The 17,842-nt window shown below is 38.8% G+C and overlaps 1 protein-coding gene across 1 annotated transcript; it reads left to right on the top strand.

Annotated features, from left to right (window-relative positions):
• Positions 1 to 4,034: 4,034 nt before the first annotated feature.
• LOC118437657 (uncharacterized protein DDB_G0280205-like) lies at positions 4,035 to 7,315 on the top strand. The gene is made up of 4 exons (XM_035856850.1): positions 4,035 to 4,227; positions 4,364 to 6,043; positions 6,496 to 7,020; positions 7,100 to 7,315. The coding sequence occupies exons 1-4, from the start codon at positions 4,065 to 4,067 to the stop codon at positions 7,189 to 7,191; spliced, it is 2,460 nt and encodes an 819-aa protein (XP_035712743.1). The 5' UTR covers positions 4,035 to 4,064; the 3' UTR covers positions 7,192 to 7,315.
• The last annotated feature ends 10,527 nt before the right edge of the window (positions 7,316 to 17,842 follow it).

Raw genomic sequence — 17,842 nt, forward strand, 5'->3', positions numbered from 1 at the left:
CTGAGAACAAGAAGAAGTAAAATAAGCCCAGTATTATTACACTGCATTATAATAAGTACGGATATATGTATGTGTATAATACATACTACTAACTCTATATTTACGATTAAATTTAGTCATGATCCGAATCAAGTGTCTTTCACTGAACACCTTTAATAAATAAATACTCATTCGTATTAAAAATTTCTTGTATTGTGTGTCAAGTGGATATTATGAATTGTAGGCAGTGGCCGCGGAAGCCGTGGGGACCTCTGGGGACATTAACATTGTAGGATAGGGGAAGGCGGGGTTTGTATAACATAGGCAGATGATGCGGATATCGAATAACCGTGGGGACATTGTCCCTCTGTCCCTACACTTCCGCGGCCACTGATTGTAGGGACCATTATTTTTTGTTCCCTAAAGTCTAAACATTCCTTCTTCCTATCCCAAAATGAACACGATACGATTATGCGTACGAAATTGGTAACAATAAGATTTAAATGGTTAAAATAAATCTACAAGTATTTACGTAAAGTTGTATAATTTTCAGAGCTTATCTAACAAAGGAGATCTTCCAGCGTATGCTCTCTAATTTTGATCAAATTGGCCAAATTTAATTAATATGATTTTTGAAAAGGTCGGGTACACGATTAATACCACAGTGGTCAGGTTTGGCAGAGATATTTATTTCCATCCGTAAAAACGCGCAGTAAAATTTGGAAAGTGTAAAATTTACCAACTTTAACGCGCGTTATCTCCTCTTAGGATGCAAATCTGCAAACCTGCCAATTTTGGATCTAATATTTTGCTAATGTCATACATAATTAAAGCTGTGATCGATTGACACCAGTTTAGTCAAAATCTGGGAGCATACGCTGGGCGGAGACCTCCATTCTTAACTTTTTAGTTGATTTATACAGATTTTTAAAAATAAACCAGGAAAAGTTGGTAAAAAATGTGCATCTGTACTCGACTCAAAACACACATATATTTTTATTATGTTGAATTAAGAAATTATAACATTTTCCTATTGTGCCTACCCACCCCCTCCCATGCCACCCACCCACAAAGGAGACAAATTGTACATTTATCATTTTATAACACAAAAAGTAACCATCTTCTCACTCGTCTGCCTGCCTGCCTTCTCATGAATTAATGTTTGTCCTTCTCATTCTAAAGACCTACGCACCACTGTTCCTTCTCCAGATTCGAGATCTTCCACCTCCACCTCCACGCCATTCCATCAGTCTTACTCACACTCACCGAAAAATTCCTTACGTACCCTTCATGCTTGCCACAATACTGCCCTGCCTTAAGGAACCTGCCCTCTGCTATGGATAACAAGCAAATAGTGAACACAAGTCAACAGTAAAACACATCTCAAACATGCATGGTCGTCATACGTTTCATGTCACCTGAGAACAGTGGCCGCGGAAGGTGTGGGGTCATCTGGGGACATTAACAGGGGAGGGAGGGGTTTATATAAGATGGGCAGATGATGCGGACATCGAATAACCGTGGGGACATGACATTGTCCCTCTGTCGCCACGCTTCCGCGCCCACTGTTCTTCTGGCGTTATCATCACCATGGAAGGTATACATACAGTGGCCGCGGAAGCCGTGGGGACATCTGGGGACGTTAACATTGTAGGCTGGGGGAGGGAGGGGTTTATACAAGATGGGGAAATGATGCTAACATCGAACAACTGTAAGGACATTGCCCCTCTCCGTCCCCACCCTTCCGCGGCCACTGTACGACCAGGAAGGACCATATGCACCAAGACGATCACCATCATCATCATCATAATCGGTTAAGTTATAATGGAAAAGGAAAGGTGTTCCTGGAGTAGAAGGACCACGAACGACGACGACGTCAACGAAGACGACGACGAAACCTTGGTCTTTCTTCTTCTTCACAAATCCAACCCAACGCCCAACCAAACCCAGTCAAGTACTCGTTCGTATTTACAATTTACTACAATACGAGTGAAGGCTTATTGTTCGTCGTAAAACGGAGAAGAAGAATTTTTAGCCCACACATTTGACAGGAGTTGAGTCCTCTCTGCCTTCTTTGACACCACCGCCTCCCATTTTTACCACCTTTCCATTGTCCTCTCATTCTCCGTGAAATTCTGACCTGTCAAAGCCTATCCCAATCCGTCCCCAATCTGCACATCGCAACAATTCCTGCCATCCAATCCATTTAACAATCCACCAACCAACCATCAGGCTCTCTCTCACGTTTCGTTTGTGTGTGCACAATAAAACACTCACAAATAACTCCATAATCGCTCCTTTGACACTTTAACTATCCGCGACAAGTCTGATATTCACTTCGTTTCGGACATTCTGAACTGAACCATTTTTCAATAATGGTAAATATGTATATCTGGATTTTTGAAAGTAACAAACACCCACATGGAAAAAAGAAAGTATGATTTTTGTCCAGGTTATACTTAAGGTGGAATTGGATGATGATTTAATGTGGCATAGATTTTTAATCTCAGTCTACCCCTGGACAATCTCTTTAAATTCAAATTTCTAAATTGGCATCGATTTCATGAGGTTTCAGATAAATAAAAGTTGTATGAAAAGTTGTATGAAACTTGTGACGATCACTTTTTATGCTACAAAATTCTCGATTTGAAAAAAAATTAACGAATTCATTTTTAAGGAACTTTATTGCGAAAAAATTGCAAATGAATTAGCATCTTTTTTAAATAGATAGTTTTCTACTACCAAAAATTAACTTCACATTAAAATACTGAAAACTTGCATTCATCTCAAAAACTCACCAAAATTTATGCCATTTTAGAAATATTCATTTAAACACGGAGTAATACATATATAATAATTCCACCTTAAATCCATATCATCTACATACATACATACGCATTCGGCGTCGATATAAAGACCTGCTAAAAGTGATTAAATGTATAGAACCACCCACCCACCCACACACAGATAACACACCTCTCGCGAAAAGGTATTCTGGTCTGCATTACTAATCTATCTCTACTCTACCCACATAAAAATTTATGACAACGAGCTAAATAGCAGTCTTGTAGTAAATTATTTGCCGATAACGTTCCCATCCATCCATCCCAAAAATAGATGACGAGCGAGAGTAGGTGCACTGACTGACAAAACCATGTACACATGAAAGCCGTCTGTCCCCCAATAATTGAAGTCATTGTCATTACTTTAGCCATCCAACTGCATCGCCAACAGTCAGATTATTACTATTACAACAACAAATAGACGTGAAGTTTTGTCGGAAAGCAACAATAACAAGTAAATGAGACCCAGGCACGAATATCTATGATGGGACCAAAATCGTCCACCGCATAATAGTCGTCCAATATCGGTGTCAAGAAACGGATGATTATGTGATGTGATGATTTCACGATGACGCAGAAGAAGAAACCTCCTGCGTTAAAATTATATAAGATGCACTTTTTATGGATTACCAAACATGCAGTGGTAATAATAATCGTGTAAAATCATGTACGAAAAATAATAATAAATGACAATGATTGATGATGCTGATCATATTTTTAGTGATCTATTTATGAACGGGGTTGTATAATGGCAAAAAAATGCGTAAATCGCACAAAAATATTTAGTAAGTATGTAATAATCGTTTAAAAAATGTATTGCCTGCTAATTATGAGGGTAAAATTTGCACTTTTGCTGTGCAAATGTGCCGGAAATAAAAATCTCACAATTTTATTTTTATATTTGAGAATTTTATTCAGGTCAGCTGAAATTTGCGAAGTGCTGATTTGTTGACATAATTTAGTAAACAACATTTGGCCGCTCCGTTAATTATTAATTTCGCTGAAACTTTACAATAATATTTAATTAATTGCTCGACCAATTCCTGACTAAATTTGCGACATAGCTGTGACAACGAAATTGGCCGTCATTATCCGTCCAGTTACTTTGCTTCCGGAATATATTATTAATTTTGGTACGAAACTCTAATTTAAAAAATGACAGATTTTTCCTTGGCTGATATTGACACATTTTTACGTACATATAGCGTCACATCACCTGCACAACCCAGACCTGAAGATCAAATGTCGACCACCCCGAAGAAACGGGAACACATTGGGATCAAGGCGAAAATTTACAACTCGCCGGAATCTCTCTCGATGGAGGAAGCTTATCACAAAGTTTACTCTTCTCGAAACAGATATGGAAACCGATCAGAACAACCACATGACTTCTCACCGAATCAAGGTAAAGTAAAGTCAGTTAATTTTAATGTCCTTCAATTTTCTTGTACTCAATTAAATATTCATATTTGGGTCAGGTGATAATTTATCACTGATAAATAAATAAAAATAACCTTTCCCAATTTCACTATATTTTTTAGACCTTTATCAACTCCGCTTGTACTCTGAGGAAGGAAAACTGACCAAAGTAGTATCTGAAGATGGGAACGATTTTGACCACAAACTTGCCGGCGACAAGGTGGATGTCAATAATACCAATAATAACGAGATGTCCCCTGACGAACAGAAAAATACCTCACCTGAAATCCATCTTGACGAAATTGAACCGTCATCAACCAAAATTACGAAAGATTCCATCACAGCTGCTAAAAGAAATGTTTCAGTAACATCCAATTTAAATCAAATCTTGAGCCCGACAATGGCAGATAGCGCCACAAATGATCCTCCAACTAGGGAAACTCTGGATCAAATTCCTTCCAACTTATCATCAGAATTCCACACACCACGAGACGACCCAATTTTACCTGATAATGTCATTCCTGACCCAATCCCTACCGGCGAAAAAATCAGTGGTCAACACTCCTCCAGTTCAATCTCATCGGCCGCATCAAATAAAACCGTTGTCTTTAATGACAAACAAACCAACTCTCAACGGAAACATCAGTCACCTTACAAATTAAGGGCACAGTCCCCTTACAAAAGCGCTTTAAAAAATGCAAAAACTACCCAATCTTCCGATTCCGTCATGAATAAAATGTCTAACACCACTCCAATGATTAAAACTCCAATCAGTGGAAATAAGAAATTTACAAAAATTCCGATTCCCATCACGCCAAAATTTACGCCAAAGGAGAGACAAAATTTTGCACCTATTACTCGACCCCTGAAAGCAAGAGGACCACTGCACCTTTCAGACCTTGAGCTTTCACCCATGCCATCCCCCACTACGTCAACGTCACTCAACCTCAAAACCAGTGCGGTGGACAAAACCATTAAAAATGAGGACGAGAAAATAATTGAACCCCAAAAACCGCCACCCCCAAAGCCAACTCCCAAGATAACTCCCACCAAACACAGCTGCATTGGAGTACAACAACCCCCCAAACCTACCTCCTATTTAGAAAAACAACAAGCAAAGATGCAACTTGCCAAGAAAATTAAAACAATTAACACCCTCAGCGCCACGATTCAACGACGCGTCAAACCAAAGCCGGCTGCTGATTGGCGTCGAAATCGCAAATCACTCCAAGGGAATAAATTTGCTTCCAACTCGATTCAACAGCAATCATCATGTCCAAAAATGTCCACTTTTTCTGCAAGTAGTGGGACAATATTAACTGAAAATCATGAGGCAGGAATCTCGGAACAATACATTCCCACCTTGTACGATAGTGGAGAAGACGAAAAGGAACTGGAACAACAATTGGAAGAAGGGAAGAGCAGCCCTCAAACAGACGGAGAAAGTACCACAGTCGTCTTTAAAATGGGAAATGACCACGAACTTTCACCTTCTGTCACCTCTGCACCTGAAAACGTGGATGTATCACGGTCAGAAATAGACGCAATTTCAGACCAGGTAGCTGAATCAATACCGATTAAAATTGAAGACCGTGATGATGAAGCTCCGATCGCTGTTGGGATTCATTTAACTACGGAACACCCACAAGATATCATCAACCAGAACAATGAGGCTCACCAACCTTTCAACCTAGAGACGAATTTTCATAGGCAAACCCTTAATGACAGTGTGGAAGTAAAGAATGACACACAAGTTCAAATTGTCAAAGTCCCATGTCGATTTACAGCTAGTGGATGCAAGGGTGAGTATAACGAATTGGATTTTTATTACACTCTTGGAAATCCAGTATTGCTCGGCATTAAAGTTTTCCCATATCGGTAGCAATTTTTTAATGACCGATATAATTTTGCTACCAAACGGTAGAAGCTTTAATACCCAGAAATCAATACCTGCCTTACTATACTAGCAGTTTTTCGTTTCTTCCGGGTTTGCTACATTTCGTGCACTGCAAAAAAAAGCAAGAAATTGGAGGTGCAAGAAACTGGGAGAAAGTGCAAGAAATATGCACCATCTAGCCACGCCCGGTATAAAGTGGGCCGTAGTTTTTTGCACCTTGCATTTCTTGCAGGTCAAAACCGCTGCAAGAAATCACTTTCTTCTTCCCGTTATTTCTTGCAAGTAGTTCCTTACTTTCACCCGAAACACTCTACACGAAATTTCTGTTTGTTTTAAAATGATTCTCCTTTTTTACAGAAATGTTAGTTCGTGGCACCCTTTCAGAAGATAACCATCACCGAGAATGTCAATTTCGACCCATTTCATGTATCTTACTCCAAACTTGTAACGAAACGGTGCCCTACCATAGTTTCAACCTGCATTTTAGCACTCATTATCTCTGCCCCACGTATGCCAAGACGCTAACGACTCGTATCCCCATTGCGTCCGAGGCCTTTAACGTGGAATATAGTTGGCTACCAAAGTGGTTGCGAGTTGGCCATGCTAATTTCTTCGTCATGATGAACCACACTCTGAAAGGAAAATCCATCGGAGAAGACGGACACTGGATGTTCTGGGTTTGGATGATTGGATCACAAGAAGAGGCATCGAAATTCTTTTATGAAATCGAAATTTGCAAAGACCATCGCAAAAAATGTGCAACATTCACCACGCAATCCATCCGGACAACAACGGCACAAATTTTTGCGACGAAAAGTTGTCTCTGTGTTACGGATGAAGAGATGAAGCGCATTTTGTGCCTGGAGGATAAACTTTTTACTGGTAAGCAAAAGTCTTTATCAATTAATTAGTAGCTAATTAATTATGTATATTTAATTATTAATTACTTAATGATCTTCAGACTTATTCATTGATGTCGCCATCGTAAGAAAACCTTCTTCAACTGTGGATACTACACCTTCATACACGGGAAAGTACCGGGATCCGCGTTAGATTAATCTGAAGTGATCCAACAAAATTTTGGGAAACTTATAAAATTCATTGTAAAATTATTCTTTAATATCTTTCTATCCTTTCATGCTGATCATTTTTGTCTCATTAATAACATGTCATTCATACTGATGATCCTGAATGTTACTTTTTAATAAATGCTGATTGATCATGTATTCCAGTTGACTACTCTGGCTGGACAAGTTTTCTTTCGGGTTTACAAATTATGGTGTCTGTCATAGATGTGTGTGGGATATAGGAACAAAGTGACATTATATACAAGAAATAAGAACCTGCATGGATGGAGGAGGGATAAAAGGATCCTTCCGTACAGGCAGCTGCCGTTTCACTTCCGGAAGTGAAGAAAAGGATCCGACAACTGACATCCAAATACCAGGCATGTTCCACCACACGTTCGCTCGTCTTTAGAAACGTTAAGACGGCTGCGACTACTTACTTACCGACTGGTGGTGTGCATGTTACTAGTTACTCGACGTATGTATATGTAGCTATTATTATTTTGATGATGCTTTTTCCTCTATTTATAATAATGCGTGCGCGTACGTACAATTCATTTACATTATAGCATTATATTGTGTAAAGGGTGTAACAAAATTCGGGTAATCTTTTTTTCTGGTAAAATTGTTAAGTTTTTCTTACTCAAAAACGGATAGATACGAAGCCAGCTTTTTTTATCAAACATGATACCCTAATATTTTGTCTTTTTGTCCTCCTGCTTTGGATTTTGTTGCAATTTTCCCAAACTGGAAATGCGTATAAAATTCCACTCTTGTAGAGCATTTGGTATTAAAATTACATTGGATGACACTTTGATGTGGGATGGCACCCTTCTGGGTCATAAAGGTCGTTTTTCGTCCTGGGATAAATTCTTGTTTGTCCATTTTTTTGAGTAAATCTCAATTTTTCTGAAATATTTTTCACTTCGAATTTCCGCAAAATGCTCGTGATTAGCACAAAACTAAAACTAACTAGTCCACGCTGTGAAAAACTTTAAGTAAAAATATTTCCTGGTTCAATAAAACTTTAAACCTTAATTTGTATCAGATTTTCAGGCAAAAATCGATTCTCCCATATTTTGTTTACACCCTTTACATCCCCATAGATCATCCTGGCTGATTTATAAACCTGGCCAGACATGAGCGAAACAACAAGCCACTTGACTGGATGGATGGATGCTCAAGCCCTTGAAATTTTTAATGCTCCAGAACGTCGTCCCTTTTTCTTTTTTATTCAATCCTATTCATTCCTGTCGTCGTTTCGTCTTCTTCCTTTCCTTTACCAAATTATTACCAAAAGAACCTTTCAAACTCAAACTAGTCGTACGTACATATCTTTCTAGTAATGAACCATATTCATTTATTAAATGTCCTGGTATTGCTGCTTGAGAGAATCTGACTCAAATTACGACGCAACCCCTTTAAATAATAATATTCTTCACTTTAATGCATAATAAACTTTGCTAAATAAGCGAACCCAAAACGAAAATAACTAAAGTGATGAAATCTTATGCTGATAATTCTGAGTGGAAATTGATTAATTTCGTGACGAATTGTTGACTATTTATCAGTTACATAACTCGTCACTTTATATTATGCCTTATGTATCACTGAAATGTAATGTTCCTTCCGTATTTATTCAATAGTTCAGGATGGTTAACTAAATCTAAAAACCTTATCTTAAGAAGATACTACTTCTTAGGATGAGCTATTTCGAAAATATATGCACCCATCCATCGAGTTAGTTTCACACTATGCACGTTACGTTCACCTAAATAAAAATAAATCTACTTGAAAAGTTCAATACGGTTGTAATAAAAAAAATGAATAAGTGTCCCACAGCGAATTAACATTTGTTTCATGGTCCTTGTTCACAGAGTTTTTTTGTAAATCATTAATTTATAGTCTGATATTGTGACTTTAAAAAGAAAATGCGAACCACCGGGATCCAGTGCTTCGTTTCTTTTAGATTTGCCACGTTTCTTGCACTGCAAAGCAAGCCGTGCAAGAAATGTGAGGTGCAAGAAACTGGGAGAAAGTGCAAGAAATATGCTTCATCCAGCCACGCCCCCTACGAACTACAGTGGCAAGGCGTAGTTTTTTGCGTCTCGCATTTCTTGCAGGTCAAAAACGCTGCAAGAAACCACTTTCTTGCACCGCATCACTTTTTTGGAGCTCATTCCAAAGTTCAGCCTTCATCTACACGAATTTAAATTTAACCATCATCCTCGTCGTCACCCAAAGTTTGGTTTTTGTACATATTCCATGTGAAAGAAAGTTAAACGCTGAGAAGCAAACTGTTTTGTAACGTAACTTTAAGTAAACTTGAAGAAGCCGACAAACTCTCCGTGTCACACACCTTTTACAGAGCCCACCAAACCAATCCATGTCACTGATCGACTTTACGGTGCCCTAAATTATTCCAAAGGCGACATCGCATAATTTACAAGCACCTCTCTTCGGGTGAAGTATGACGTGATATGTTGAGGAGATTATCCGGCTTAATCCTGTGATTGAGTTTGAGCGAAATATTCTGAGAAAATCGCTTTCCCAAATTCTTTAATCCCCTCAACAAATTCAGTTCAAGGTGTTTAGACCATAATTTACCGGATCACTGCTTCACACTGGGAAGAAACTCATTATTCATCTGCAATATTGATGGACTGGGAGGTATCGAAGGATGAGAGTCCAGTTGAGAAGGTAGCCTAATAAAAGGCAGGAAGATTCAGTCTCATTTTGCCACCAGGTACTTACGTACTGCGATGCATACTTCTAATGGAGGTCTCGCAGCGTATATGCCCTCAGATTTTGCCTAAACTAGTGTCAATCGATCATAAATTTAATTAGTATGAAATTTGCAAAAGACACGATCTCTCAATGGGCACGTTTGGCAGAGATATTTGCATCCCAAGAGGAGAAAACGCGTCCTAAAGTTGACAGATTTTATACTTTCTAAATTTACTGTGCGTTTTCTCCTCTTCGGATGCAAATATCTCTGCCAAAAGTGACCATCGGGAGATCGTGGCTTTCGCAAATTTCATACTAATTAAATTTGTTATCGATTGACACTAACATGCACAAAATCTGAGAACATACCCTGGGAAACCTCCATTCCTACATAAAGTTCAGCATCCGCATGATTTATTTTTCATGAGATCCTCCACATTTCTTTTATTTACAAATCCCCCATTGGACACGTTGCTCGAATTTTATTATTTATAATCAAAATATTTTTCACCCATGTGCACTCAATTTATTTATTACTACATGCACATTCAATTGCATGCAAGTTGATGCAAGACTTGTATTTATACATTAACATATTTTTTTGTCGATGGCCCAATAACTTCGTATATACGAATATAAAAGAATGACTTAATTTGCTTCCCAAAATGAAACAATATTCGAAAAGTATTGTCCGTCATTCGTTATTTTATTGCAGCAGTAAGTCAAAAAGCAAACAGGATTTAAAATCCCAATGCCCAATGCAGCGACAATTTATATAATAATATCTTCTTCTTCTTCTCGCCTTTCTACCTTCCGACCGAATTCGAAGAAGAGCTTAATCCTCGTCCTCGTCGTCGTAATCCACATCTTGCATGCCACACACACGGAAGGAATTGGATAATGCGCCAACTAATCTCGAGAAGAATGACAATTGCTTTCTTTCTTGTTTACATTCCCCAGTTCAGAGTCGTCCTTCTTCAGGAGACGCTGACTGGACTGACCATTATTAGTTTTTAGTGGGGTATGACAACGTTAAAGTTGGCATTCTTCATTATTATTATTAGTACCATTACCCACAGTGGCGGCGGAAGCGTGAGGGACAATGTCCCACGGTTATTTGATGTCCGCATCTTATGCAAACCCCTCCCTCACCTCTCTTACAATTGCAATGTCCCCACATGCCCCCACGGCTTCTCCGGGCCACTGATTACCTACCCACCCACCCACCAAGGAAACTAACGAGTATATGTACAACAGGTTGCATGCATCGGTGTTATGTTATTATTGCAGGAAAATCATTTCGCTCTTGAACCATCTGGCACTTTTTCCTTGTGGACTGGACACTAAACCATTATTTCTTCCTCCTCTGTCCTCTTCCGACTTTGATGTTTGTGCCGTGAAATATGCGATTTTAGTGGTATTTCATTCCATAGATTTAATAAGGGTGGCATTTAAGGGCCACCCTCTTAGGATTTCTCCTCTTTCCCCTCATTTCTCCTCTTTGGATGCAAATATCTCTACCAAGAGTGCCCATTGGGAGATCGTGTCTTTCGCAAATTTCATACTAATTAAATTTACGATCGATTGAGACTAGTTTGACCAAAATCGGAGAGCATACGCTAGGAGACTTTCATTATTAGTTTCATGCAAAATAAAATTGAAACTGAGGTCCAATTTTTCTGAAGGCTTCTTATACTACATACACTAAGAAACTGATCACAAACGAAGAGAACCATAGCATTCACCAGAATTTAGAATTGGGGTGAAAGGTGCTTTATTCGTAAGTGGATGAATGAATCAAGGTGTCCACGTTTTTAGCAGGTTTTTCATCCTATGCAGTTCCGGGGTCTCATTCTGATCTCAACAAATACATCGTACAGATGTTTGTCTGGCATCTCTGCCGGCCTTTTGATGATGCGATGGCCACATGCATTTGTCGCATTCCTGAGAGGCATGTGTGCAAGCAATCTCTTTCTCCCATTCAACAAATAGGGTCCAAAATGGGGAAGGTTGGTTAGCTGAACCAAGTGTCACCAAATATCCAGGCTACCCTTACACCTATTAATACAGTATCTGCTCCCTTCGCAATGAGACCATCCGGGCTAAAGAAATTAATTTTTCATCTGCCACATACACAGAAATAAGCTGGCAGACACGTAACACGTGCATTTTTACCCCTCACATCACATTAGTGCATAAATACGTCAACCGAACTTCTTCTTGGTTGGTCACCCAAAAACTTTAACTCGTGCTAAATACCACTGACTGACTGACCATAAGTCACAATCCGTCATGTGTCAATGTCACATCAGAATCGAAGCATATGTATCAATCTCCTTAGCATGAATGGTATTTGACGTAAATATACATATTAAGGACTTGAAGAATATGAACTGAGACAGGAGCGGAGACTAAATAGCAGATGACCAGTTACATATTCGAGGATTGTCTGGTGACCGTATGTCAGACACGTGCCTCCTCATTTGCACGAGGAAGTAAGCCTAAATCGGACCACATTTGAGATTTCAATCTACTAATTGAGACTGCTTTGGGATTCTGAGGGAGCCATGAGACAATACGCTATTCAGCATAATATAACCACGTTTATTTCGGTAGTGAGTGTCTCTAACAAGTCGGAAAAATGCCAGCAAATCTGCCCTATACTTACATAATCTTAACTCAAGTTATTAACCGAAATCTTAATGAATACATACATACTTACAAAATGTATTAATTAAGTTTCCCTAAAATAGTCAAATTAAAAATATCTAAGCTCCACAAAATTAGTGATGCTCAAGCAAACTTAAATGCAGGGATCGGTTATCTATACTAGATCTAAATATGCACGTGCTTATTAACATATGTAGATTTTGATCAGTATGAACGCGTGTCAGAAATTTAGAATCTTATTCCTTCACCACTCTGTCAGTCTACATTTAAATAAGCAAAAAATTCGACAATGCTGAGGAGCAAAGTAAAAAAAATATTTACAGACCTAAAAAAAATTTGGGTACGTTCGAATTAAAAATTCCTTTTTCCACACTGGAGGCTCCAATTTATTCAGAATTTCAATTCAACTAACTGAATTTAATTTTACCATATATATCTACATTACTCAATACAAAACATGTATAGATACATCCAGTGGCCGCGGAAGGGTGTGGACAGAGGGACAATGTTCCCACGGTTGTTCGATGTCCACATTATAAACCCATCCCTCCCTCGTCCTACAATCCTTAATGTCCCCCGGCTTCCGCGGCCACTGCCTGAATACACCTTGCGCTTACACCTGGATGCATCCCAAATTAGAAAATTATAATCTGAAAAGGTTCGGCTGATTATACACAAACTTTTCATTACGTGATGTATCAGTTTCGTTCGTGTATTGTGTAATCCCTTCCCTCCCCCCTACATTTCACCACATTTTCGTCTAATCTTACTTAATAAATGGAATATACGGCGGTCGTCTGATTACTTGGCTTCTTCAGTAGCATAAATAATTGATGTGCGCCTTCAGAAATTCAGAAATGTCGGAATTCCTCCGACCGAGAGGTGATGATGATGTGATGACGAGGACGGAATGAAAGTTTGATAAAGTCAATCTTACGCTCAAGTCAACTCTTTTCTCAGCTTTCTTTGTCGGCACGGAATTAAATTAAACACTTTCCAGCTCACGCCGCTGCTCAATTCAATGAATTTTTCAATCTTTCCTTACAGAAAGGATTAAGACATTTCTCTTTACACCTACACCATCACTACTGCATAGATATGTACACAATACCAGTGTTTCGGGTCCACGTGCATGAAAATAAGAAGAATAAAGTGATTTCTTGCAGGTAAATATTTTGACCTGCAAGAAATGCAAGGTGCAAGAAACTACGCTATGCCTCGTACGTGCGTGGCTAGATGACGAACATTTCATCCACTTTCTCCCAGTTTCTGGCAGAAAATTCGCGTTTTTTATGTTTCTTCCTTTGGAGTGCAAGAAATGTATCAAACCTGCAAGAAACGAAACACTTGGTGGGAGTAACCACTTGCGGGAAATAGCGGGGAGAAAGTGGTTTCTTACAGCTAAATATTTTGACCTGTAAGAAATGTAGGAAACCCGCAAGTAACTATTGTGACCTGCCAGAAATGCAAGGTGCAAGAAACTACGCGCTATACTTCGTACGGCGCGTGGCTAGATGACGCATATTTCTTGCACTTTCTCCCAGTTTCTTGCACCTCCCATTTCTCGCATTTATTTTCTTTGCACTGCAAGAAATGTAGCCCACCCACAAGAAACGAAACACTGTCCTCTCCTACATAGTAAGTATGACCATGGGTGAAATGGGAGACGAAGCATCAGGACTAAATAATAAATGAACTAGATTGGACTTACATTGTGATTTAGGTGAATGAAATACGTACAAAACAACATTCCTCATTATTATTGAATTTCTCGGGTGGTCTCAATCCTTTTTTTCAATTTGGGGAGACTCTCACGTACAGATTTAAACCCATTTCACCTAATTTTCAATTGTCTCCAGTCGGTCTAAATTCTAAAATGAAACGCATACATAAATTGGTGGGTCCTTAATTTGCCTGGATTTTGTAAATGTTTAGAAAACACAAATATTTTTATTGCAGCTTCTGCTTTTCCATGCAGTACAATCGAACTTACTTATGAATCACTAAAATGCATGGCGCTTTGTCATCACAGAAATATTTCTTATGCATAATTCCCTTAATGCGGTGCAAGAAAAATAAAACCACACTTTACTTTACTTTGTGGGTGGGTGGATAAGTTTGTGCCACAGTTAACTTGACGAATCGGCACAAACGCCTCTGCTCACGTACTGCGGCTTCATTATTCAATAAGTCAGGCACGAAGAAAGCTTAGTTTTCATGGCGAGTTAAGTATTGGAAGTAATGGGTGATTCAGGGAGATTGAGACCACTGTCACCGTGCATGCGGCCTGAATATGATTCAGAGTCAGCGAACCTCTCTTTCGAGCATGACCTAATAACAGGGGCCGCGGATGCTGTGGGGACATCTGGGGACGTTAAGAGGGGAGGGAGGGGTTTATGTAATGATGGGGACATCGAATAACCGTGGGGACATTGTCCCCATGTCCCCATACTTCCGGTTGAACACTGACCTAAAGTTCACATTATTGCAAGTTTGAGGTATTTCCTTGATAATAAAACTACTATTGTTTATTCGTTGAGTGCATTTAGGGTATTAATTTGCACATGTAGTGCCGAATGGCTTTAAGAGTCGTTGAAGCGCTGTGGCAATGTGTGCATATTCTTATTTTCCATTCATTATTCGCCAAATATACGTAAGTGTCATGTAAGAAATACATGTAATTGAAGAGCAATTACCGCAAATGATGGGGAAGCGTGCAATATGTAGATACATACAGATGATAAATATTTTATTGTATACTATTTCTCCCTGCATAATACGCCCTTCAAACGAAACGTGCACACAATTATGTATGTATTTTCGCAGTGCTTAATTAAATATAATTCATTCACCTCACTCACTCAGCAAATATTGCGAAAAGTACTGCAAGCATAATGCGCATAGGAGTCAGCTAAATTTAGATCTCTGGAGTATTACAAATATCTAAAGATAAGTACATGTCCGAAGAAACCATCTTGTATAAACCACTGGGAAACCTATTAGTTTAGTTAACTCTGACTTGTATTGGAACACATTTCATAAAAATGGACGATATTTTTGGCCCATAATCCAACTGATCATTAGATCCGATTGAAATGAGCACTAATATCCCAGATATGCACTCCACTCAAAGAAGATGAAAGACCAAGGAGGAAATTGGAGACCCTGCTGAGACATGAGTCACCTGAAGACTTGAAAGACCGAGCCACGTGCACACGATATCCAATTCACTCACATCACATCACACCTTGCCAATTTACTGATTGGATTGTGGCCGCGTCTTCTGAGGAGACCTCCAACCTGGTCCTTCTATCTTTACCGTCTACGGATCCTATCCATACTTGACGGGTCTTATGTCTTGACGAGTGAGTGGGTTCGATTGTGATTGTATATGATTGCTAAGGAGGGGAGCTTGCGAGGTTGATAATAACAGATCCTGATGCCCTTTGGATATGTGGTAGGGTCCCATGAGTGTACTAAAACCCTGAAGTGGTTTAACTCCATGGCCACATTTGCGCCCGCCACACCCACTCAAAAATGCCCAAAAAACGCTTTCACACCAGTTTTCACTCACTCAAATCCACGCCAAAAATCCAATTTTACTCAGATTTTGCAATTTCTTTCACCATTACACTCCCAGATAGTTGCTTTCTTCAATCCAATATCAAACTCAATATTTTCGAAATTTTTAGTATTTTTAAAATTTAAAATTCTGAATGAGCATTGTTGTAGTAATCAACAACGCAAATTATCCCTGCGAAATAATCATCAGCAAAATTGAGTTTGATATTGGATTGAAGAAAGCAACTATCTGGGAGTGTAATGGTGAAAGAAATTGCAAAATCCGAGTAAAATTGGATTTTTGGCGAGGTTTTGAGTGAGTGAAAACTGGAGTGAAAGCGTTTTTTGGGTATTTTTGAGTGGGTGTGGCGGGCGCAAATGTGGCCATGGAGTTAAACCACTTCAGGGTTTTAGTACACTCATAGGACCCTACCACATATCCAAAGGGCATCAGGATCTGTTATTATCAACCTCGCAAGCTCCCCTCCTAAGTATGTCGAATTGGTCCTTTTCAATGTACAAGAGCGAACAGAAGTCTGCTCAAGTTTCGGGTTGTTGATTTTCCATCACAAAACCTTATTTAAGCTTCATCAGGATCAGGAAGCAACATTTGGGAGACGTACTTTACTTAACAAAAGTTTTATTTCTTCATTTGTGTGATATACTTATTGACGTTCTGTATACATATGTATATATTTTTACCAGTCCAATAATTCCAATGTTCTACGTATATCTTACTATAGATTCAAGATTATATTCGTCATCAAGAAATCAGCTACATATTTAGTTGGGAGAGTATAGCCTAGTCAAGCCAAGGGACGATATTACCCATCAAAGTCAATGATGAAGTCCCTTTTCGCCTTCTGTTTCCTAAAAATCCTTAATACCCAAGCCAATCCTACTACAACAGTACCTACTACAGTCCCTATTCTTAATGAGTAATGAGAAGAACCTCTTTATTGCCGATGAACCAGCAATATCAGAAATCGTTAATCACTCTCCACCTCAAAAAGTTGAACACTTGTGAAAGTGATGGACTTTTCAAGTGACGAAACCATAAGCTCTCGCACATATATGCATAAGTAAAAATCAAATATCATCATTTCACAGTATTTGCTATTAAGTAGGTTTAAATACACTATTGTAAAGTCTCACAGTTTCATAATTATTGTGATAATCGTAGCACGTTGAGAATAGAATTTAAAGTTACATGACAGCATTTATAAATATACAATTTGACAATTTCTACGTTAGCATTTTACATGTTTTATGTACTGTCCGTCCTGTTACGTAAAGTTAGAGGTAGAAAATAATACGCTTTCACCGATTTAAATAGGTAGCACTCATAAGTTTGAATTCGTAATTACGTACTCACTCACTTGCGTCGAATGATCACATGTACATGCATGTGTCCAACTTATTTAAAATTGTACAACATCAAACTGCTTTCCTATGTTGTGGAGATGACATTGGAGGCACAAGAAGACGGAGCGATGCCAATTAATCCCATTTGTCTAACGAGTCGAGCAATGCCGGATAATTGCAATTGCGGGGATAATGCTTTTTTAAATAATGATAATTTATTGGAAGTATGGCAATTCCATTTGTAAACAGTGACGCCGGAAGGTATGGGGACATTAGCATTGTGGGATTAGAGTAGAAGGGACTTACTTCTTAGC

This window comes from Folsomia candida, unplaced genomic scaffold (assembly GCF_002217175.1).
Source record: "Folsomia candida strain VU population unplaced genomic scaffold, ASM221717v1 Fcan01_Sc015, whole genome shotgun sequence".
In the NCBI taxonomy this organism is placed as follows: Eukaryota; Metazoa; Arthropoda; class Collembola; order Entomobryomorpha; family Isotomidae; genus Folsomia; species Folsomia candida.

Coding starts and splice junctions, on each gene's coding strand:
- LOC118437657 (XM_035856850.1), top strand. CDS start 4,065: ATGTCGACCACCCCGAAGAAACGGGAACACATTGGGATCAAGGCGAAA. Junction 4,228..4,363: donor TGACTTCTCACCGAATCAAG/GTAAAGTAAAGT, acceptor TATATTTTTTAG/ACCTTTATCAACTCCGCTTG. Junction 6,044..6,495: donor TACAGCTAGTGGATGCAAGG/GTGAGTATAACG, acceptor CCTTTTTTACAG/AAATGTTAGTTCGTGGCACC.